Source organism: Rutilus rutilus (genome assembly GCF_951802725.1).
Source record: "Rutilus rutilus genome assembly, chromosome: 23".
Lineage (NCBI taxonomy): Eukaryota > Metazoa > Chordata > Actinopteri > Cypriniformes > Leuciscidae > Rutilus > Rutilus rutilus.
In genome coordinates this window covers 4,959,827-4,983,011 of record NC_140233.1, presented here as the reverse complement: position 1 = coordinate 4,983,011, position 23,185 = coordinate 4,959,827, and the positions used below count along the sequence as shown (strand labels likewise).

The 23,185-nt window shown below is 39.0% G+C and overlaps 1 protein-coding gene across 6 annotated transcripts in view; it reads right to left on the bottom strand.

Moving 5' to 3' along the window:
• neo1b (neogenin 1b) overlaps positions 1-23,185 on the bottom strand; it is a 135,387-nt gene that overhangs the window by 2,094 nt on the left and 110,108 nt on the right. For 3 of the 6 annotated variants that reach the window (XM_084398006.1, XM_084398004.1, XM_084398005.1), the window contains exons 12-27: positions 22,259-22,308; positions 19,952-20,093; positions 18,746-18,856; positions 13,454-13,648; positions 13,271-13,366; positions 7,786-8,018; positions 6,335-6,473; positions 5,455-5,562; positions 5,103-5,297; positions 4,989-5,021; positions 4,644-4,703; positions 4,381-4,519; positions 3,356-3,639; positions 2,233-2,385; positions 1,069-1,332; positions 295-407 (exon numbers count right to left, since the gene is read on the bottom strand). In XM_084398006.1, the coding sequence (XP_084254132.1) occupies positions 295-407; positions 1,069-1,332; positions 2,233-2,385; positions 3,356-3,639; positions 4,381-4,519; positions 4,644-4,703; positions 4,989-5,021; positions 5,103-5,297; positions 5,455-5,562; positions 6,335-6,473; positions 7,786-8,018; positions 13,271-13,366; positions 13,454-13,648; positions 18,746-18,856; positions 19,952-20,093; positions 22,259-22,308 (2,315 nt within the window). Of the gene's footprint in view, positions 1-294; positions 408-1,068; positions 1,333-1,414; positions 1,579-2,232; positions 2,386-3,355; positions 3,640-4,380; positions 4,520-4,643; positions 4,704-4,988; positions 5,022-5,102; positions 5,298-5,454; positions 5,563-6,334; positions 6,474-7,785; positions 8,019-13,270; positions 13,367-13,453; positions 13,649-18,745; positions 18,857-19,951; positions 20,094-22,258; positions 22,309-23,185 lie in introns of those variants that run through there. The other 3 variants (XM_084398008.1, XM_084398007.1, XM_084398009.1) reach the window with 2 other exon arrangements.

Below are 23,185 nucleotides of genomic sequence, written 5' to 3'. Positions count from 1 at the left end.
CCCACAGGGCTTTGTATTGGGCCCATTTTGATTTGAGAATTCATTTAGAATTTAGATTTTTTTTACGCACAAAATAAAAAAAAATATTGGGGACTATTAAATATTAAACTAAAGAACAGTTTATTTGTCATGAAAATGATTTCACAATGTAAAAAAAAAGGCTTCATTTTCTGTATGCAAAACATAATATCTTATGTCCTTCTTTTGATTTTGGGGTGAAATGTGAACGAGACATGTTTGAGACAGGTTTCATAATGAAGCATTCACAAAACCTCAAGTGTCTCCAGCACTCACCATGTCCAGCATCTTGCTGGTTTCTGATTGGTCAGGAGCATTCGGGACTGTTACTGCCATTGGAGCTCGAGCTCGATTTAGTGTCCCGATAGACGCAGTTTTCACGCCGGGCGCTGAAACACAGATAACAGCACATGCTATGAACTCTCCCACACATAAAGCAACCAACCACAGTAGTTTCTCCTAAAGGTACACTATGTGACTTTTGGTGCTCTAGTGGTTAATAAACAAAACTGCATGCATCTTGTGGAAGAACATTAAACACAGTGCTCACATTCTCAGTGTTCATTAGTTTACGATCTGTCCAGCAGTCCTGTCTAATACGTTATTTGATAGAACTGTTATATATAGAAAGTAGATAGTATATGAACAGGTATTAGCGTATGCCGTGTGGTTGATGTCCAGTGTTGCTGAGCAGAAGATGTGCGTAGAGTTAGTTTCTGGAGTAAATATACAGGCTATAATCTGTTTATACAGCTTTTTTTTTTTAAATGGCGGGCGCTGGTGTTTCGCGTGTGTTCGGCCAATCAGCAAAACCTAACGTCACTGTAGTTCCTATAGTGCTGGTTTAGACCGACTCTGAAGTAGGAGATAAATTAGTTCCTCCAAAAGGAGTTCCTAGAAGTAAAATTGTTCCTAGTTCCTGCGGTGCGAACACGCCAAAACCCGTGAACTTCCGCCTGTAGTTCTAGGAACTGTGAAAAGGTTCGAAAGCCCCTATAGAGGAACCTTTACGTTTTTAACATGTCAAAATGTATTAACCAGGGAGCGCACCTGGCTGAGCCAGCAGAGGGGTGCTGGGTAAGGCCGTCTCATAGGTGGGCGGGTTATGGGCAGAAACCGTGAGCGCTGGCACAGCGAAGCTCTTGAGCGGGTGTGTGAGCGGGTGTGTGGGCCGGATGTGGGCCGTTGGTGGGTTTATACTGGGGGGATCTTCCTCTTTGATCAACGCCTCAGTCTTCTGGACCTCAGCTGATGTGATGGGCTGACTGGGGGCAACCGGAGGTTCAGGTGCAGCCGGCTGGTTCCTCACAGACTCTACACACACACACACAGTGATGAAGAAATAAATCAATTAATACAATTATTCATCTGTAAGTCTCACCTGCAGACGGAGACCTGTGTGAGTGAGTGTGTGGGGTGTCAGCTGTGTGTCTCACCTGCAGACGGAGACCTGTGTGAGTGTGTGTGTGGGGTGTCAGCTGTGTGTCTCACCTGCAGACGGAGACCTGTGGGGGTGTGTGTGTGGGGTGTCAGCTGTGTGTCTCACCTGCAGACGGAGACCTGTGTGAGTGTGTGTGTGGGGTGTCAGCTGTGTGTCTCACCTGCAGACGGAGACCTGTGTGAGTGTGTGTGTGGGGTGTCAGCTGTGTGTCTCACCTGCAGACGGAGACCTGTGTGAGTGTGTGTGTGGGGTGTCAGCTGTGTGTCTCACCTGCAGACGGAGACCTGTGTGAGTGTGTGTGTGGGGTGTCAGCTGTGTGTCTCACCTGCAGACGGAGACCTGTGGGGGTGTGTGTGTGGGGTGTCAGCTGTGTGTCTCCCCTGCAGACGGAGACCTGTGTGAGTGTGTGTGTGGGGTGTCAGCTGTGTGTCTCACCTGCAGACGGAGACCTGTGTGAGTGAGTGTGTGGGGTGTCAGCTGTGTGTCTCACCTGCAGACGGAGACCTGTGTGAGTGTGTGTGTGGGGTGTCAGCTGTGTGTCTCACCTGCAGACGGAGACCTGTGTGAGTGTGTGTGTGTGTGGGGTGTCAGCTGTGTGTCTCACCTGCAGACGGAGACCTGTGTGAGTGTGTGTTTGGGGTGTCAGCTGTGTGTCTCACCTGCAGACGGAGACCTGTGTAAGTGTGTGTGTGGGGTGTCAGCTGTGTGTCTCACCTGCAGACGGAGACCTGTGTGAGTGTGTGTGTGTGTGGGGTGTCAGCTGTGTGTCTCACCTGCAGACGGAGACCTGTGTAAGTGTGTGTGTGGGGAGGCGGGCGCTCTCAGGCTGATCTGGTGATGAAGGTAACCGCGCGGCGGGAGGTGATAGTGATGATGATGGTGATGAAGATGATCGAGGGAATGAATGGGGTGAGCACTAATCACAGCTGAGAGAGGACACACACACACACACACACACAGCGAGATCAACACAACACATCTTCTACACACTTAGAGAGCTGGTTTTCAGACGACTGCCTACACAGCACCCCTACTAAGCCATTTTGATTTACAGCGCTCTATTTTGTTGGTCATGTAAATAAATTGTTGTAGTTTTAATTTTAATACACTGAAATTATAGTTTTGAAAATCAAAAATAAGATTTAAGAAAACAATATATGAATATATTTTATTTGATAAAAGTACAAATATATTAAATAGAAAAATAAAACGATTTAACTTTGTATTTATATTAGGCTTTGTTTCAGTTATATTAATATAACTATAACTATAATATAATTATATAAATTTTTATATTTATCAATAAAAATAAAAGAATTATCAAAATAAATTCTGATACAAAAATAAATCTCATGAAAATAAAATATAGTTTAATAAAGTAAAACATTTAAAAAAAAAATGATTTCAATAGTGGTGTTAGGTGTTAGCATGTTGCTCTGATACTCTAATAAACATAATAAATAGAAAGCACACCATTTACTAAAATTATACTGATCTGTTAGAATGAATGAATTAGACATTTATAATAATTTATCTTGAATCATCTGCCATTGTAAACTGATTTTTTTTTTTAAATGTATTGCATTCTGGAATTATTTTGACCAGGATGGATAATCTGCAATATGCAAAAATGAAGAGGCGATCACTGGAATCACTATTCTTAGACGCAACACACTCCGTATCTTTCGTCAGAGACTATCATAGCGAAATATATCCTAAAAAGTGCCTAAAAAGTCAGTTTAAGAGGGAAGCTCACTAGGTCTGGATCTAGTTATTATGACACAAGACGACATGAAAGAACGGCACACGGTTCATATAGTACCGCATGACAAGCACAAGACAGGTTGAGGTGTTATGGGACAATCAAAGATGAGCTGTTTTGCTCTGTGAACTCACGTTGGGGCGGCTGAGAGTCGAATGGCATCATGATTTTGGGTCTCACTCCCCTGCGAGTGGACACACTCTCCTCCAGCTCCTGGATCTGATGGCTGGGCTCCACCGGGTCCTGGGCGGCGCGAGGGATGGGCGTCTCCGTCATGACCGGGTTGGGATCGGGGGATTTGTCGATGGGTTTGAGCTCCAGACGCTCGTGATGGATCCAGAGATCAGGAGGTTTCAGGTCTTTAGACGAGCTCTTGTACTTGTGTGAGCCGGTGGTGGACTTACAGGCGGCACGCTTCCTGAAGACACAAATACAGCTGAACCTCTCCAGACGCATCTAACTGGTTTACAGCAACATTTACTGAAGTTGTTCATGATTATGATAAGTACCTTTTAAAATAATTATTACACACGCACACACACACACACACACATATATATACACATATGCAATAAACAAACTATATATAATGTTAAAACAAGAATTTTTTACTTTTATTTATATCCAATACATATATATGTCTGTGTGTGTATATGCATTATACATATACATACACATTCTTTGTTTCAAGTAAAGTTTCAATGGTGCATAAATTAAATACAGTTTAAAAGTAATTCAAATTAAATTTAGATTTTACCTCATTACATTTTTTTGGTATCTTATGAGATTATTAAATAGATTTCATATATTAATACATAATATTATAAATATCTTATTACATATTTAAATGTATTAAAATATAAAATGCTTATGAAATGCACATTTAAATATATTATATACATTTAAAATAAAATGATAGTCCCATCTTTTAATAATTAGGTTTAGATTTTAATATTTTATTATATAATAAAACAACTAATAATAATTATTTAGTATTTTTAATAACATTAAAATACAAAGTTTCAGTATTTTTCGAGGGTTGGTTGTGACAGAATAAAACAATCACACAATAATCAATCGTTTTGAGAGACGGATGTCAGATTTATATACAGATGTTATACAGATGTTTTAAAAGATGTCAGAAGAGTGACGAACACACTTTTTCTGATGCGAGTTGGACCGGCGCGTGCACAGGACGGCTCCCACGACCACAGCGATGATGGTGAACGCTCCCACAGACACTATGACCACGATCACCAGGATATGATTCTCATGGCTGCCCGTGATGCCTGGTTTATCTGACATATGAGAGAGAGAGAGAGAGAGAGAGAGAGAGAGAGAGAGAGAGAGAGAGATTTACTAATCCGCAGGTTTCATTGAGATCATGGCGTCTGTCTTTGAAGTGTGCGTCTTCATGTTTACCCATATTGGATCCGATCCCGTGCTCCGGCAGGGTCGGGTGACCAGGTTTGACTTGCAGCCCTATAGGCAACAAGACATCAGCGACATTCAGCTATCCCACAATGCATCTGACATAAATGGCATGTTATTGACAGTTATGTAGCAGGGATGAACACTATCTAGAATTGCACTGAAATTACATTTAAAGCTAAAATAAAGATAGCGCAAACAGGATATTTTTATATATTGATGTCTGGTACATATATACATACTGTTATATTATTATTTCATTACATATGCATAATAAATTGACAGCCAAAATTGCGTTGTGTGACTGAACTTTACAATAGAAACATGTTGAATTACCTTGATCACTTGACATTTTGTCAGATGGTTCAGCTGAAAATAAACACAAACAGAATGAACGAGTGAGCATGAGCAGAGTGTACTAGACGGGCGTAAAGGATGAGCTGGCTTCACCTTTAGGGGTGCGGAACTGCACCGCGTCTGACATGGGTCCCATGCCTTTGGAGTTTCTGGCCTGGATCTTAAAGTAGTAAGCAGTGTCCAATGTGAGACCCTGAATCTGATGGGTCAGCCGGTTCCCCACCACAGGCTCCACGACCCAGTCATGAACCTCAGCGTTCACATCGGTGCTGTAGTAGATGATGTACCCTGAGAGACGAGAGATTCGCAGTCTGAAAATCATCCGACCTGAGACTTGTCTCTTTGGATGCATGTAATAATCTAGATCCTGTGATCAGCATCCATAAATGTAAATCATGATGAGAACGTGTCACGTGTGAAACACTGCGGCCTGTTCTTCACACACCTGTGATTTTGCCGTTGGCTTCGGTCGGAGGCTGCCAGTTGATGTTGATAATTCGTGGATTTCCCTCTTTACTGATCACAGTCACATCTTTTGGAGCAGAAGCGGGAACTGCAAAACACACCAAACACCATTACAGGGATATAACACAAGTAAACAGTGTACATGGCTATTACTGAGAACTTTACCAAGTTATGATTTTTTAATTGTCATAACAATTAGTCCCAAAATCATGTTGAAATGCAAATGAGACATTATTAAAGTATGCACTCATTTTGCATCCTGAAACCAAACATCTGTCTTTTTACAAATTTTGTTTGTACTTTTTTATGACTTGTATAACTAATATAAACAAAAAATTTGTTTTGTCAACATCAACACACAAAACACAAATGATAATCATATTTGAAGTACATTTTATATAACAAAAGGCTCTTGCAATAATCATACATGCATAAACATAAATGGGAGCCTAAGTGAAAAATTTGGTGCATGCATGTTAATGTGATATTTATAACTATATATAACTAATATGCATATACATAATTAATAAATCATATATATATTTAAAAAAAAAAGGTTTTTTTAATATATATATGAAAAAAAAAAATAATAATAATTATATATATATATATATAAATAAACAAACTTATGTTAGATGTGATTAATCACATTCAGTCGATTTGACAGCACTAATATAGATATATATTGCATTTAGTTTATATAGTATAAACAAAATACAATATATAACCAAAATGCTGAATTTGTTGAAGTTCTGTATATCAGTGTAAAAGAGAAAATGTTTCCTGTTCCTGTTTCATTTATTCCTGTGGTATTTGATCTACAGGGAGAAGCGATCATTGCCGAGTGTTTAAACTCTTACTGGTCTCGAAGGTGGTCCCGTGGGCCGTCATGCTCCACGTGCTGCTCCTGCGGCTCTTGGTCACCATCACGGAGAACTCGTACAGCGTGTTGGGTTTCAGAGCCGTCACCGTGTGGAACAGGGACGTGGTGTTTGCCATCTGACAAAACAAGCCACAGGCAAACACATGTATGAAGACCTAGGCTTATCACTGCATTTTTTTTTTTTTTGCATATAAAAATATGTTATATACTCTGTAGTCTGCAGTAAGCAGGACTCTAGTGTTCAGCTCCCCACAGGTGTGTCCACTGCAGTGTGAGAGAGTGCTCACTAGAGGGCGCTCAGCGCATGGAGAAGAGAAACACATCTGACACACTCCTCAGAACCAGCGCTGTTTTACTATCATTGAGATGCTTTTATAGTTTTCCGTTAATATTTCGAATTCGGTATAGTCATATTTTTTATTTTCATCTTGGTTAAAGTTTTAGTAATTTCCATTTTTGATCTTTTTTTTTTTTAAGTATGTCTATATAGTTTTCATTAATTTCAGTTCACATCAAGTTAAATTTAATGAAAATGAGAAATTTTGCCAGGCCAAACTGTCTACTTATACTCTACTAACACTCTAGTGAGAGTTATTAGACATGTATGTGCAAATTTACTTACAGTCGACAGAATGTGTTAAAGGGACCATCAAAATAAAGTGAAACCAGTAAGTTTTAACTTTTAACTTTTATTTAATTTCCAGTAATACTTTTTTTAATGGTTTTAGTTTTAAAGTCTATAACTTTTTCGTGTTCAAAATTTACAAAAGTTACATAATAAGCAAGTACCGGTACATCATGAATCCATTTTCCAAACCGTGTTTTTGTCTTATCCTGAATCACTACGGTACACCTTTAATAGGTGTTTATATGGGACTATTTCAGTATGCGTGTCTCGTCATAGACATAAACACAGAGAAGTAGCTCCGGCTACAATGTTCTTCCTAGCAGTTCTGTTTACTAACTGCTAGAGCGCCAAAAGTTATGGACTGCAGCTTTAAAATCGCCATTAAATCAACTTTGACAATTCCTTTTTTATGGAATATTGCAGTATTTATTATAAATGATTTATCTGTGCACATCATTACTGTTGTGCCTTCGTAATCTTGAATCAGAATAACTCTCCCTTGCTCTTGCATCTCTTCTCTTCTCTGATGACGAGGGCGGGGCAACCTGTCACTCACATGAGATCCACCAATAGCAAACCACAACCATCCAATCAATTCCCTTTGGACAAAATCAAGCCCCGCCCCTACATTTGTTCTTGTTTGAGAAGCCGTTTCACTCGGATATACGTCACAATAGGGAAAAGACCATCACAACTTGCATTTCATGTCGACTTTCTCTAAAATAACCCTGTTTAAGTGAGAATTAAAGTGAAATGAAGCCGTTTCTAACACAATAACTCTCCGTAAAGATGTCCGATACCTTAAATTTGGTGTTGGCGGGGATGTTGGTCTTCCAGCGGATGGAGTAATATCTGGAATCGGTGATCTTCTGGTTCTTTGCGAGCGAGTTGTCGGCCCAGCTGACTTTGACGGTGTCGTGGCTGAGGACAGTGGCCTGAACGCCCACCGGGGGCAGCATGGGTGTGGGGTCGGGGGCTGGGGTGTATGGGTTATTGAAGAGGTCATAAAAATCAATATCAGGGTCTATGGGGTCTGACAGCAGCGTCACACACACACACACACAGATGAGTCAAGGCAAATCATAATAAAGGGAGAACAAAACAAAAAATATGGAAGGGTTGATCAGCGTTAGACAGGAATAAATGGATTGATGGTGCAGTGGTGGACAAGTAAGAGGAAAAATGAATGAAAAAGAGAAAGAGAGATTATTAGAATTAAAAAGATCCACATTTAACAGTATAAAACAGTGCAGAAACATTAAATAATAATTGGTCAAATGGACAATTTCTATTTACAAGAATAACTGAGTCATGGATTATGTTGCATTTATAGAAATACAGAAAAATACTCAGTGAAAATTAAAGAAATAATCCAAGTTCAATATAATTGAAGCAATTTAAGGACAGTATCTGTGACAATTATTACAGAAATTAATTTAAACTCATCCTTCAGATTGTAAAAACAAACAATATTACAGTATTACAGTGTATGGACTTCAATGAAAAGTGTCATTTGTTGGATAAATCGTCCTTTTTTTGTGTTTAGCAGTGGGGCTACTTTTGGTTACACTTTATTGTCTTTGTTACACTGTAATTATACAAGTACTGTACTTACTATAGGGTTAGGGTTTGGTTGCATGTAATTATGCATCATTTATAGTTATTACTATAGTAACTAAATGTAACATGAAACAATGACACTGTTACCCTACTTTTCTTAGCGGATGAACCTCTGGTTACACATTACCGATATATTTCCTGCATTTTTTCTCGATAATAATAACAATAATTCAAAATAATATTTTTTACTTTATTATTATTATTTCGATAAAAAAATTAAACAAACCAATAAAGACATATGTTACTAAAGCAATAATACTAGTGTACTGTAAAATAAATAATATTTATAATACTTCAGATTTGCATTTAAATTACAGAGCTGAGTTTCATTTCTAAAGAAGTGCGTATTTTATCGCGCTATAGCTAATTTAAGAGGCACAAACCCAAATGAGTCAGCATGCTCATTCACGCAGCCATCAGTAAACAACAGACCGTTCACCCGGAAGCTGCGTTTATTGTTGCGGGTGATTTTAATCATTCAAACTTAAAGTCAGTGCTACCGAAATTTCACCAGCATGTTTCCTGTCACACCAGAGGAAACAAAACCTTAGACCATGTTTACACAAACATGGCTGAAGCTTACGTCGCGACACCCCTCCCCCACTTGGGACAGTCAGATCACCTTTCTTTGTTCCTCACCCCCAAATATGCACCTCTGATCAATCGCGTGAAGCCATCAGTGAAGACCATCAAGGTGTGGCCTGCGGGGGCAGATTTCTCACTCCAGGAAAGGTTTCTACACACAGACTGGAGTATGTTTGCTTCTCAAGCCACCAGTGGCTCTCACACGGACATTGACTGCTACACCTCCTCTGTACTGGATTATATTAATACCACCATTGACAGTGTTACAACCCAGAAGCAGATCACCACATACCCAAATCAGAAGCCATGGATGAACAGGGAAGTGCGACTCCTATTGAAGACACGCAATACTGCCTTCAGATCAGGAGATGCACAAGCCTATAGCACATCCAGAGCAAATCTGAAAAGGGGCATCAAAGAGGCCAAGCACTGCTACAAGCTTAAGATAGAGGGACACTTTTCCAACGCTGACCCTCGGCGCATGTGGCAGGGCATTCAGGCCATCAGTGACTACAAACCCTCTCACTCCACCCCCGCAGCCACTGATGTCAACTTCCTGAACGAGCTAAATGACTTTTATGCTCGCTTTGAAAGAGACAACAGAGAAACTGCCACCAAGCTCAAATCCTCAGCTGACCACCCACCGATCACACTCTCCTCCACAGATGTCTGCAATGCACTGAGCAGGATCAGCGCGCACAAGGCTGCTGGACCAGACAACATCCCTGGACGCGTACTCAGGGCATGTGCGGAGCAGCTCGCTGGGGTTTTTACAGACATTTTCAACCTGTCTCTTGCCCAAGCAGCTGTACCAACATGCTTTAAATGCACTTCCATTGTGCCAGTGCCAAAACACTCCAGCCCGAAGTGCCTTAATGACTACCGCCCTGTAGCACTCACACCCATCGTAATGAAGTGCTTTGAGCGGCTGGTCCTGGCACACCTAAAAGACTCTCTACCATCCACATTGGACTCACACCAGTTTGCCTACCGTAGCAATAGGAGCACAGAGGATGCAGTCTCCATGGCACTGCACTCTGTGCTCACACATCTGGACAATAAGAACACTTATGCACGCATGCTGTTTGTTGACTTCAGCTCAGCATTCAACACTGTCATCCCAACTAAGTTAATAGCCAAACTTGGAGACCTGGGCTTCAACACCTCCATGTGCAACTGGATTTTGGACTTCTTGACCAACAGACCCCAGAATGTTCGATCAGGCTCCAACTGCTCCACATCCATCACACTCAACACTGGTGTACCACAGGGCTGTGTGCTAAGCCCGTTCCTCTACTCCCTCTTCACCTCCGACTGCAAGCCTGTGTACGGATCTAATTCCATCGTCAAGTTTGCGGACGACACTACGGTGATTGGTCTCATCAGCAACAACGATGAGACTGCCTACAGGGAGGAGATCAAGCACCTGGCCACATGGTGCACCGAAAATAACCAGCTCCTCAACACCACCAAAACGAAGGAGCTCATCGTGGACTTCAGGAAAGTGTCAAGAGGCACACACGACACCATCCACATCAATGGAATGGCTGTTGAGCGTGTCTCCAGTTTCAAGTTCCTGGGGACCCACATCTCGGCGGACATGACCTGGACAACCAACACCTCCAGCCTGGTCAAGAAGGCTCACCAGCGCCTCTTCTTCCTGAGGACACTGAGGAAGAATCAGCTTTCCTCCACTATCCTGGTGAACTTCTATCGCTGTGCAATAGAAAGCATCCTGACCAACTGTGCTACAGTGTGGTATGGGAGCTGTTCTGTTGCAGAGCGCAAGGCACTGCAGCGGGTGGTGAAAACCGCCCAGCGCATCACTGGGACTCCACTACCTGCCATCGAGCACATCCAGAGGAAACGCTGTCTGCATCGAGCTCGCAGCATCCTTAAGGACTCCTCTCACCCAGCCCACAGACTGTTTTCTCTCCTGCCCTCCGGCAGGCGTTTCAGGTGCCTCCGGACCAGGACCAGCAGACTAAAGAACAGTTTTTTCCCCAGAGCTGTCTCTTTATTAAACTCTAACCCTCATTGATCCCACTCCCCTCATATACTGATTGACTCTCCTCTCCCTCCTCACACCTGCCTCCATTTTGTTATTTGCAATACTATAATGTTCATTTGCACTGCTGACTGTTATTACAGTAACAACTGTTTACATATGCATCTTGCACTACTACCTTGACTGGAATATGCTCAATTTGCACTGCCGACTGTTTATTTACAGTACCGACTGTTTATATATACATTGCAATATCGTACCTTAACTGTAATATGCAATTACTTTCCACTGCACTTTCACTCGGATAGCTTCTGTCCAAACTTTATTTGCACTACTTTAAATCCATTGTTATACTGCTCATTAGCCTAACTTATACATATATCTATTTGTTAAATTCTGTTTATAGTATTAGCCATCTGTATATTATGCTCACATTCTGTTTATAGTAACAGCCATCTGTATATATATTCATAGTACATATCTATCTGTAAAATTCTGTTTATAGTAACAGCCATCTGTATATTATATTCAGTACATATCTATCTGTAAACATTCTGTTTATAGTAATAGCCATCTGTATATTATTATATTCAGTACATATCTAGCTGTAAACTCTGTTCACAGTAATAGTTATCTGTATATTATATTCATAGGACAATCTATCTGTAAATTTTTGTTTATAATAGTATTCAACTCTATATTTATTCAGTACATATCCATGTTCTGCACTTATGAACCACTGTATATCCTGCACTTGCTGCTATTGCACTTCTGGTTAGACCTAAACTGCATTTCGTTGCCTTGTACCTGTACTTGTGTAATGACAATAAAGTTGAATCTAATCTAATCATCTAATCTAATGCTGCTGATCGATGGAGCGCTGAACATTCGTTTAATTAAGACACACCTGGAATGACTATTGATTTCTTCTGTGTAAATATCCACTTATTTAATTGTATACAAAACAAAAAATGCATTCTCAGCAGAAAACGGCAGCAAACGATGGTCGCAAACATGCTAACACTCATTCTTGGCGAACAACTCGTTTCTGGGTCACTTCGCACGCTAGCTCTGGAAGCTGGAGTTTGTCAGAAAAGTTTGCGAAGCCTAAAGAATGAAAGCTGAGGCAGATCTCAAGCTGACGGGACGGCAGGGGGTCTGGAAACCTTTAACAGAGGCGTTCGCTGTCTGACACATCTGACGTAACGTAAGAGAGATGTGTGGATGGAAGTGTGCGACACATCACACCTGTAGGTTTCGATGTACGCTAACGTGACACGCCACGTATCCCAGAACTGAGGGGGGGCAGATGCATGTGTGCTTCCTGTCATCTTACATTTAAAACACACACTTCACATCGTAGTCTGTCTCCACTACAAAACCATCTTAGACTGACTTCTAAAGCTTGACACAGATTCACACCATGCGTTTCATTTTCAGCACAGAAACACAGACATGTCTAGAGATCCGAGTTCTGATGAACACTCAATACAGTCAAACCAAACTTTATTCAGACACCTTCCACATTTCTCACACAGTTTATTCGCTATGGTTTAGAAAATGGTAATAAAATATGACTAGAATTTATATTTCACTGGTTTTGTCCGTCCTTCTGTTAGACTGTCTCACACATGAATTATGTTGAATATCTGTCAGCTGTTAAATTTAACTACACAATTAGATAATACCAGTTTAGCTCAACCAGTGACCAAGCAATGCTTCATTTTGTTAAGTCTGTGTGGTAAAAGAGCATTCGCAATTAAAGAAAACACACATGGTCGGTTCAAAGTGTCTGAAGAATTTTTGGTCCCAAATTTGCATACATTTTTACTGGTAGTCACTGTGTGAAGAATATTTGTGTATAATATGTCTGTTTACTTTATTTTGCTCTCCACACTTACATAAATGAACTTAAGTGTCCTGCACACACATCATAAATTATATCTGGTGTCTGAATAATCTTTGGTTTGACTGTGTGCTTCAAAATAACAATCAAGCATGTTTTTGTTGTCATCTTGCCTGAACAGAGATGGGAAAGCTGCCACAATATAACTTGTGTGTGCATGTCTTACCGGACTGAGGTCTAGTTGTGGCGCTGTTGTAGATGGGAACGCCTTCGCCCATGTTGTTGAACGCCTTGAGAGTGATGACGTAATGGGAACTGGGATCTGCAGAGGAAAACAAACATAAAACGCCTGAAAACACACCTAATGTCAACAACATGGCTGATTATGTGCAGCATTAAAGACGCCCACCGAGGTTATCGATGCTGTAGAAACGCTGCTTGTAATCCAGAGCAACCGTGTGGGCATGAGGGCTTCCGATCCCATATCCGATCTTATAACCTCGGACTAAAATATCCTGGTTTTCTGGAGGAGTCCAAGTGACCACGATTCGGTTCACAAGAGGACGAACGTGAAGAGAACTGGGGACTCCTGGGACCTGAGACTCTGTAATACACACAATGAACAATCAAGATAGAACCTGCTCATCTTTGACCATTCATATATATATTAGGGCTGTCAAAGTTAGCGCGTTAATAACGCGTTAACGCAAAATCATATTAACGGCACTATTTTTTTTAACGCTCGATTAACGCAGTGCGTATTTTCTGTTTGACCCGTGGCCCAAAACCTAGTTGGAGAAATGGAGATACACAGTGTTGCCAACTTAGCGACATTGCAGACCCATTTAGCGATTTTTTCCCTTCAACAAAGCGCCCAAACCTTATTTAGTTTCTGAGAATCTACCCGGTACTACCGCCGGTACTGCTCTCCCAGCACACGCGCGCGCCTCTCTCTCTCCTGGTATTTATTTGTTCTTTCTACATGTGTCTAATAGACATGAACAAGTTCTTTGAAAAACATCTATGAACTTTGAAACATGTCTCGTCTTCATGCTCTATGTTGACTATGGTTTCAATAATAAACATACATTTGCATAAAGCATCCATATTTATCCATGCCCACGTTGATTAGAGTATTACTAACTTGAAAAGTATTAATTTAAGGTACATTTAGAACAAATAAAAAAAATGTGCGATTAATCACGAGTTAACTCATGACAATCATGTGATTAATCGATTAAAATTTTTAATCGATTGACAGCCCTAATATATATATATATATATATATATAGTGTATCGAATATATATATATATATATATATATATATATATATATACATATATAGGGCTGGGGGAATTAACGCGTTAATCTTTGCGATAAATTTGAGATGTTTAATGCATAAAAAAAAAAAAATAACGCAATTGACGCAGCACCTTTTTTTTTGCCTCGTTTTAATGACTGTCGTTTTAATTTCTGTCCAATTTGTGTGGACATTTTTCTTTTTTTCTCCTTTTTTTTGTGTGTTGTTTAATTTAATTAGTGATTTTACATTGAAATATTGATGATTACAAGTTTGGGGGAAATGCGATTAATTCTGATTAATCACAGCAAATTGTGCGATTAATTTGTTAAATTTTTTTTATCGTTTCCCAGCCCTAATATATATATATATATATATATATATATATATATATATATATATATATATATTCAAGACAAAGGAATTTCCCTTGCGGTGATTTTGAGTGGCTCAATATCGCGATTTGTGATACTATTGGCATATTATTATACTTATTATTATTTTGCTATATAAATAAGCTCATTGGGCTATTATTATATTTATAAGCGTTAGTTCTGATACTCGAATCTGACTGGACAAGAGGCTTTTCCTTCTGTCAACTGATGGCAAACTGAGTCAGCTGATGTTTTTCACAAATATATGCCCTGACCTGAAGAAGGACAGACTCAGGTAATCGCATAAGCTCAGTTCTCTCTGTGTGTGAATCTTGATAGTGTATTGATAGTGTACCAGATACAAATCTAAGAGACTTTTACTGCTCAACTTCATCTAACACATGAATCAAAGCTCTCTTTCAAGCATGACCACACTGAGAGGATTATTAGGAGACTATTTAAAAATAAAGTATGAAATGAATGTTCACAGCATCATAGATCAGGTCGAGTGCATCGCTTAGCTAAACCGCTGCTTTCAAGCACAAATTCATTAGTGTATAGCTAGCTAACCGCTTTAAGAGCAGTGAAATTCATTCCTATTTGTTTTGGCCGAGTTTAAAAGCAAAACTTGTGCGCAAACGGATCCACGGACAGCATTATCTTAGGAGCCCGCGCTAATGCCTGTTCTGATTTATAAGGCAACGCTGCTAATTTCCGACAAAACCTTTTGGATTTGGAGTCATTAAATTGACTCATTATTTCAAACACTGGCCTATTTGTGGGGCTAATTCAAGTAGGAGTGGATGAAGCGGAGGCATTAGCGGTTGAAAGAGATGCTTCGGTCTGGCTGTCACAGAGCTTTTCCCATTTTAGCAGATGGAAATGAGCCCAAAGAGGGTTTGAGCACACACACACATACTCCCATAGAGCTTGGGTCCCTCCGTACGTCCAATTGCGAATGAAAATACGAGCTATTAATCCAACTTAGTCATCTAAATCGGCTGAAATGCCTCGGTGTCTGCTTGTTCGCTTAATTTCAGAGCTCCCCGCTGCTCTTTGATGAGGACGGAAGGCAAAGACACACTAAACGTGTTCCTCTCGCATCAAGCAAACAGCTTCTCTCAAGTGCAGAAACATGGCTTTCAATCACTGGGTGAATTTCAAGAGGAAATGTCTGGGCCCTCACAAAATAAATGATGAATTATAAGTTGTATAATGAAAATAAAGTCTATTTTTTAGAACAATTCGACAATTAAATTCTCATTAGCACATTCAATTCTCATTATTTATTTAAATTCTCATTAAGTTGATTCCATTCAATAAATATTACCAAAATGTATCAATACAAAAGTACATAAATAATAATAATAATATAAATAAATAGTATTTTTTCCTATTACAGTAGGAAGAACTTTGGGGGAATATGAGCTTAAATATTATGAAAAAAGGCCCTAAATGGTCATAATGGTCCTAAAAATGGGCTTAAATTTAATAAAAAATGTTATTTAACATTCCTAGAATGTTCTTGCAAGTTTTCCTAATATCCATCCCAATCCGCCAATAGTGGAAACAGCCACTAAACGAAAGTGTTGGAGCTCCTGCGCTAGTTGTTCTTCTCACCGCTGAAACGCAGATCTAACACAACAGCTACGGCGCTAACCTAACAGCTCAGACACGGTTATCCGAGCCCGATGTCACGAGTAAATCACATCAGCGTTTTCCCAAGCCTGAAATCAATTGAATTTACTGTAACCAACTCAGCGGCGATGCGCTAGTGTAAAGTTTCCTTTTGTGCTGCGCTTCTGAAAGATTAAACGGACATATTAATCCAAATAACTCAAAGGCTTTTCATTCAACAATAGAAGTGCATTAAACAGATGCCATTTTCCCAGGATTCCCGTCTCCGGCAGTCAGAGAGTTTAACGAGTGAATTATGAAGCGCTTCTTTCAGTATTGATGAACTCTGCCGTTTGATCTGCCAGAAATAACGGCACTCGTTCAAGTTCATTTTATATTGTCTGCTTTATTATTTTCTAATTTTCATAGTCCTTAAACTATGTTTTATTTTTTATTTTTTTTTATAGTATTTAATTTTCTGATCTTGGGTTTCATTTGTGTTGGTAACGGAGGTCACGCTAGTGAATGTCAAATTAGTGAAGAATATACACGGGTCAATGACGTGACGGGTCATTTTTTTTATCCAAAGGCCTTAATAATAATAATAAAAAAACAAATATATAACATCCAAAGTATGTAAGGTAGTACAACTTGATCTCTTTTACTGAATCCAAAAGGTTTTAATTATATTTTACTACATATAAAGGTATTTTAAAGATTTTGAAGTGTCAAAAGGTCATTCGGTAAAACCGATAAAGTAAATATTTAAATGGAATAATATTGTTTTTAATAACTAAAGGAACTACAATAATACAAATATAAAGCAGATAAGGCTCTTTTTCTCCATTCCCTGTCCAGTGTTTTACTTGAATATGTTGGAGTGTTTAGAGTAGTCCAATAAATGATTACATTTATGAGATCAGTGATCATTGTATTTAATATTTCTTCTGTGGTACACACTATATACGATCTCAACATCAATGTCAAATCAGCTTTTAACTTTCAAATCAGTGGTTAAACCGAATGACTTTTTTGGTGACACATTTTTTCCATCTTGTAAAAAATGACAAAAAACAGTGTTAATTGATTGTACAAACCACAAAATCTTATTGTTAACACCTAGGAAAACTGAAAAATGGTTTCAGATATAGTTATATATCCATTCTATTCTTTTACACTTTTATAAACCTTATTCGTCAATGACCCATACATTGAAACATATTTGATGTATTAATTTTGCACATGTGCCCCAAACATGTCAGTACGGAAGGAGACCCAGACTTATAAAGGTTTACGGTTTGCAAGGAGTGTAAAAGGATTTAGCTCCTGGTTTAAATGGAGAACAAGGTACGGTTATCTTCATGTTGTTGTTTTGATTTGTTTTCTTTGTATGAAGATTACTTGTTTGCTGGTGTTTTGTTTGATATTTAGGTATGTTTAAGTCATTAAAGGGATAGTTCACTTTGAAATTAATTTTTAATATGTTTTAGCTTACCTCAAGGGCATCCAAGATGTAGGTGTCTTTGTTTCCGCAGTAGTTTCAATTTTGATATTTTTAGGTCAAACCGTTCTTGTCTGTCAGTCATATAATGCAGGTCGATGGTCACTGTCTCAAAACACAAGCACAGAGTCCAAATTAAAACAATTCCCCATCGTCCAAATTAAACAATTCCCCATCATAAGTACACATTGATGGCCTAAGACACGAAACAAGCGGTTTGTGTGAGAAAACGAACAGTATTTATATCCAAATGATCTGACGGCGCGGGCGGGTATAGATATATACATAGATGTCACCTTGGCTACGGTTTCGTTCCAAAGAACTGCAGTAGCGAAGGTGACATCTAGTGTATACATCTATACCCGCCCGCGCCGTCAGATCATTTGGACGTGTGCTGTGTTCAAGAGATAACGATATAAATACTGTTCGTTTTCTCACACAAACCGCTCGTTTCGTGTCTTAGGCCATCAATGTGTACTTATGATGGGGAATTGTTTAATTTGGATGATGGGGAATTGTTTTAATTTGGACTCTGTGCTTGTGTTTTGAGACAATGACCATAGACCTGCATTATATGACTGACAGACAAGAACGGTTTGACCTAAAAATATCAAAATTGAAACTACTGCGGAAACAAAGACACCTACATCTTGGATGCCCTTGAGGTAAGCTAAAACATATCAAAAATTAATTTCAAAGTGAACTATCCCTTTAAGTTTGATTAGTTGTCCTCTGTTTTCATGCGTTCATTCATTCTGGTGTTTTGTTTTCTCTTTTGTCCAAGCTCTTACGTTGATTCTCAACGGGTCACGGTGGTGTAATGCGTGTAATGGCGTCCAATCGGTGATCTTATCTGTGACGACGGACATTCAAACAAAGTGTGGGAATTTGTGTTCGTGATTCCTTACCGTCTAGGTCGTTCTCGAAGGTTTCCGCTGCGATCCACTCCGTCGTTGGTCCGGTTCCGTTCACGGTGGTCGCCGACACTCTCACCGTGTAAACCTTTCCTTTCTCCAGACCTTAAAGACCACAAAAAAAAACGGCTTAGGATTTGGTGAATTAAATACGCTAAATATATATGTTACCAGGGCTTGACATCAACCTTTTTGCTCACCAGTCACTGTGGCTGAGTAAATAAGTGAGTAAACTTTATTTATATAGGACCTATCACAGATAGAAATCACAAAGTGCTTTAAAAAGGGCAACAATTTAAATTAAAGAGCAATAAAACACAGATAAAAATATCAGAGATAAAAACAAAACATTAAACATAAAAGCTTGTGGTTTTCCAAAGTTACTAGCCACAATTTTGACATTGATACCATTGGGAAAACCTGCCATATATATATTTTTAATATTATCTCATAATTTGGCAGCCGGTATAGAAATAAAATAGATCAATGCTTGTATTCAGCAAGGATGCATTAAATTGATCAAAAAATACAGTAAAGACATTTATAATGTTACAAGAAAATCTATTTCAAATAAAAAAAAACTGTTTTCAACATTGATAATAATAATGAATGTTTCTTGAGCATCAAATCATCATATTAGAGTGATTTGTGAAGGATCATGTGACACTGAAGACTGGAGTAATGATGCTGGAAATTCAGCTTTGATCACAGGAATAAATTACAGTTTAATATATATTCACATAGAAAACAGTTCTTTTAAATTGTCATAAATAATCAAATAAATGCAGCCTTGGTGAGCATGAGAGACTTCTTTTAAAATCATTAAAAAAACTAAACTAAAATGTAAACAAACTATATTTAAAAAAAGCTCAAAACATTAATAAATACTGTGGTAACACTTCATTAGTTAACATTAGTTAATGTTTTAACTAACATGACCTATCCATGAGCAATACATTTGTCACTGTATTTATTCATCTTTGTTAAGGTTAGTTAATAAAAATACAGCTGTTCATTGTTCGTTCATGTTAGTTCACAGTGCATTAACTAATGTTAGCAAAGATTTTAATAAAGTATTAGTAAATGTTGAACATTAACATTAACAAAGATTAATAAATGCTGTAGAAGTGCAGTTCATTATTAGTTCATAACTAATGAACCTTATTGTAAAGTGTAAGTGTAAAATAAGACTGTTAATACCATCAATGAGCTGAAAGAGCTGTGAGGTTGAGATCTCTATAGCGTCGGCCCTCCTCAGTCCTTTCCGGTAGCGTAGTTTATATCCCATCAGCTCTCCATTCAGGGTGCCAGGGGGGGGCGCCTGCCAGCGGACCATGATGCTCTGGGGCACGAAACAGGGCACATGGTGAGCTTTCAACGTGAGTAGAGTTAGTGCATTTTAATTGAGCAGGTAGGCTTCTGGGAGCGTATTATATAAGCGTCTAGAGCTGCACCTGAAAAGAGTGTGTGAGCCAGAAAGCTGTCAGAGCTAATGCTGTCATGTGTCATGAGTTAATTTCAGAAAGACAGCTGAGAGAAGCACAGCCTTCAGGCGACGCAGTAATGAATGAAGAAAAAAAACCCAGAATGCTTTATGAAACAGGAGATGATCCAGTCCTGACGGTGGGAAACTCGCATGTGAAGTTATAAAAGCGTCCTGCTTTTGGACGGTTCTGATAATTAAACACTATTCTATTTTGGCTTGCGACTAATGAGTAATTATTCGTTTTAATGGACTTAAAGTAAGTTAGTAAAAGCACTTACAGAAATGCACCGTGGTGACTATAGTTTCGGCCAAAATCTCATAACTGGATGGACCTCACAAGAACATGCCCGGGTCACATTTCACCCCAAAATTAAAAGAATTAAGATGATATATATTGCATAAGGTAAACTGGTCTATTTTTAAGGTCATTAAGATTTTTGGCTTGCATTCTGTCATAATTATTTATGACAAAGAAGCACAATTTCAAATAAGGAAAAATTGGCCTATTTTTAAGCCCATTAGATTTTTTGTTCTGATGACAGTTATGCATAGCCTGGTTAAAACCAGACCATTCTCAGTAGTAACTGAGTTATGGTCTGGCAAAGCTTCATTAATAACTCATTTCCAAAGGGGCGTCACCGACGGACGTCGCTCAAATGCCTCTGGGCGCAATTGGATAGACATAAAAGTATGCACTCTTTTTGTGAAGAAAAGGCATTTACTTTTGAATGTGTAGCAAAAAAGTAGGCAAGCTTTGGGACACTTCGTCATCTTTATCGGACGGATCTGTCGCGTGCGTCCTGTCACGTAAACCGCCCTGTCAATCATCTTCTCACAGTTAAAATCCTCTATTAAATCTAATTTAATTTTCTACCGTTTCGGAGAGAAATGTAGTAGCACGTTCATCTGCCAGCGGGTCTTTCATGGAGACTGTCCTTGTGTGTTTGCAATTTGAATATAATAATGCATTTAAAAGTTGCTGCGCTTCACCAACGGACGTCGCTCAAATGCCTCTGGGCGCAATTGGATAGACCTAAAACCAATCAGAGCGATCGTCATCGTGTAAAGCCCGCCCCAACGTTTCTGATTGGTGCCGCGATTTGGACGGATTAGAAATGGGCTTGAATGAGCTCTTTGCCAGACTACTTGCAGAGCAAATCTAAATTTGCCGGAAGTTGTCTGGGTTTTCCCAGGCTAAGTTATGCACATTTTCACTCATATTCTAAATACTGCAACACAAAAACTAAATAATAAAAAACTAAATAATAATAAAACCGTATATAAAGTTGTTATACACCATTTTAGTATATATTCTGCCATCAATATAAAAAAACAAAACAAAAAAAACCAACGCAATTATGAATAGACAACTAAAATTAACATGTAATTTACTCAGCAAAATTGCTGAGTTATAATTTTTTTTAAATTATATTTAAAAAAAAAATCGATTTTGACTCACACAAAAACTTCACTTGTTTTATTACTGGATAAAATCATTATTTTTTGAATGAATCTCTTGAATGAATGATTCAATGACGAATACATTATTAGCAGTCTCTTGTCGCCACCTACTGGTGTAATAATGTGATTGAGCTCTACTTGAAATGCTAAGTCACTTTCAAAAGGTGATTTGCTCTATTTTGATCGCTACCTTAGACAACAGTGTTTATATCCCAAATAGACACTTTTAGTCCAGTGCTTCTGTGATAATATGAATAATAGCAGAAATAATTATACAGTGTGGTTGAAAAGCCTGTTTGTGAAGCGGTTTCATTTCTACACGACACACCTCTGTGATCGTACCTGTCAGAGGTTTAATAGACACAGCTGAATAGCTGTCATTTAGGAATAAGATGGCGTGGGTGTTTGAATCGAGATCGATCGGATGGGAACTATTTTTCTGACCTGATGAGTCTTCATCAAGATCACACTGATAATAGCTGGTGAAGGGTCAACGCAGATCTTTAATCACTCCAGCACTAAAACATTAAGGACACTGTAGAAATAACAGATGATCTTACCGTTGAGTTCAGGACCTCCAGAGTAAGGTTCTGCGGAGGGGCGCTCGGCACTGAAACACAAATCAGATTTATTATTGAGCGAAGACCGAAAGCCCAGCGACACGCGCCGCTCGGAGAACCCGAGCTGCAAAGCTCCGGTGAAATAATTGGCTTATCCACAGAGACTCACATTCAAAGACTCGGTGACGGTTGTTTATTTTAGGATGCAGTCGTGGGTGTTTTCTTTTTTTTTCACCTTTATTCTGCTTTTTTTTCACATCTCTTGTTCCTTCAGATGAACACTGGAGGATAGGGTTGCCAACCGTTCCGTATAATACGGAATCGTTCCGTATTTGACACATAAAAGTCTTGTTCCGTATTGAACTGATACGGAACGCACTTTGTTCCGTATTTTTGAGAATCAATTCAGTGCAGTGAAAAAAAACCCCGACGGTGCGGTAGATAGGCTACTAATTTCTCCCCCGGATTGTCTATGATCAGCGTAGCGTTTTTAACATCTTGGAACATCATCAGAGAATGCCCTTTTAATTGGTCGTTTCAGTCATTGTGAGTCACGTATCGTAGCAACGATGACGACAAGTGACAACAGCGGGAAATGTAAAAATGACTTCCTCCGAGCAGCCGGCGAAAAAGAAAAGAGCACAAAAATATAGAATTGAATGGGAAAATGACTACCCGTGGCTGGAATGCGTGAGGGACAATGAATACACGGCCGAGCGATGTCACGGTTCCTTGTCCGTCAGACGTCTCCAGCTGATATGGTAGGCTATGTAATTTTAAGACTCAAATTAGTTCATAAGAAAGTGATTATATTAAAAGAGATATTACAAGTTTAGCCTAACATTGTAAAGAAATCAAAAAAGTACACATGGAAAAAATAGCTGCACAATGTGCTTAGTCTGGAGGTTTATTTATTTCTGTGAGATT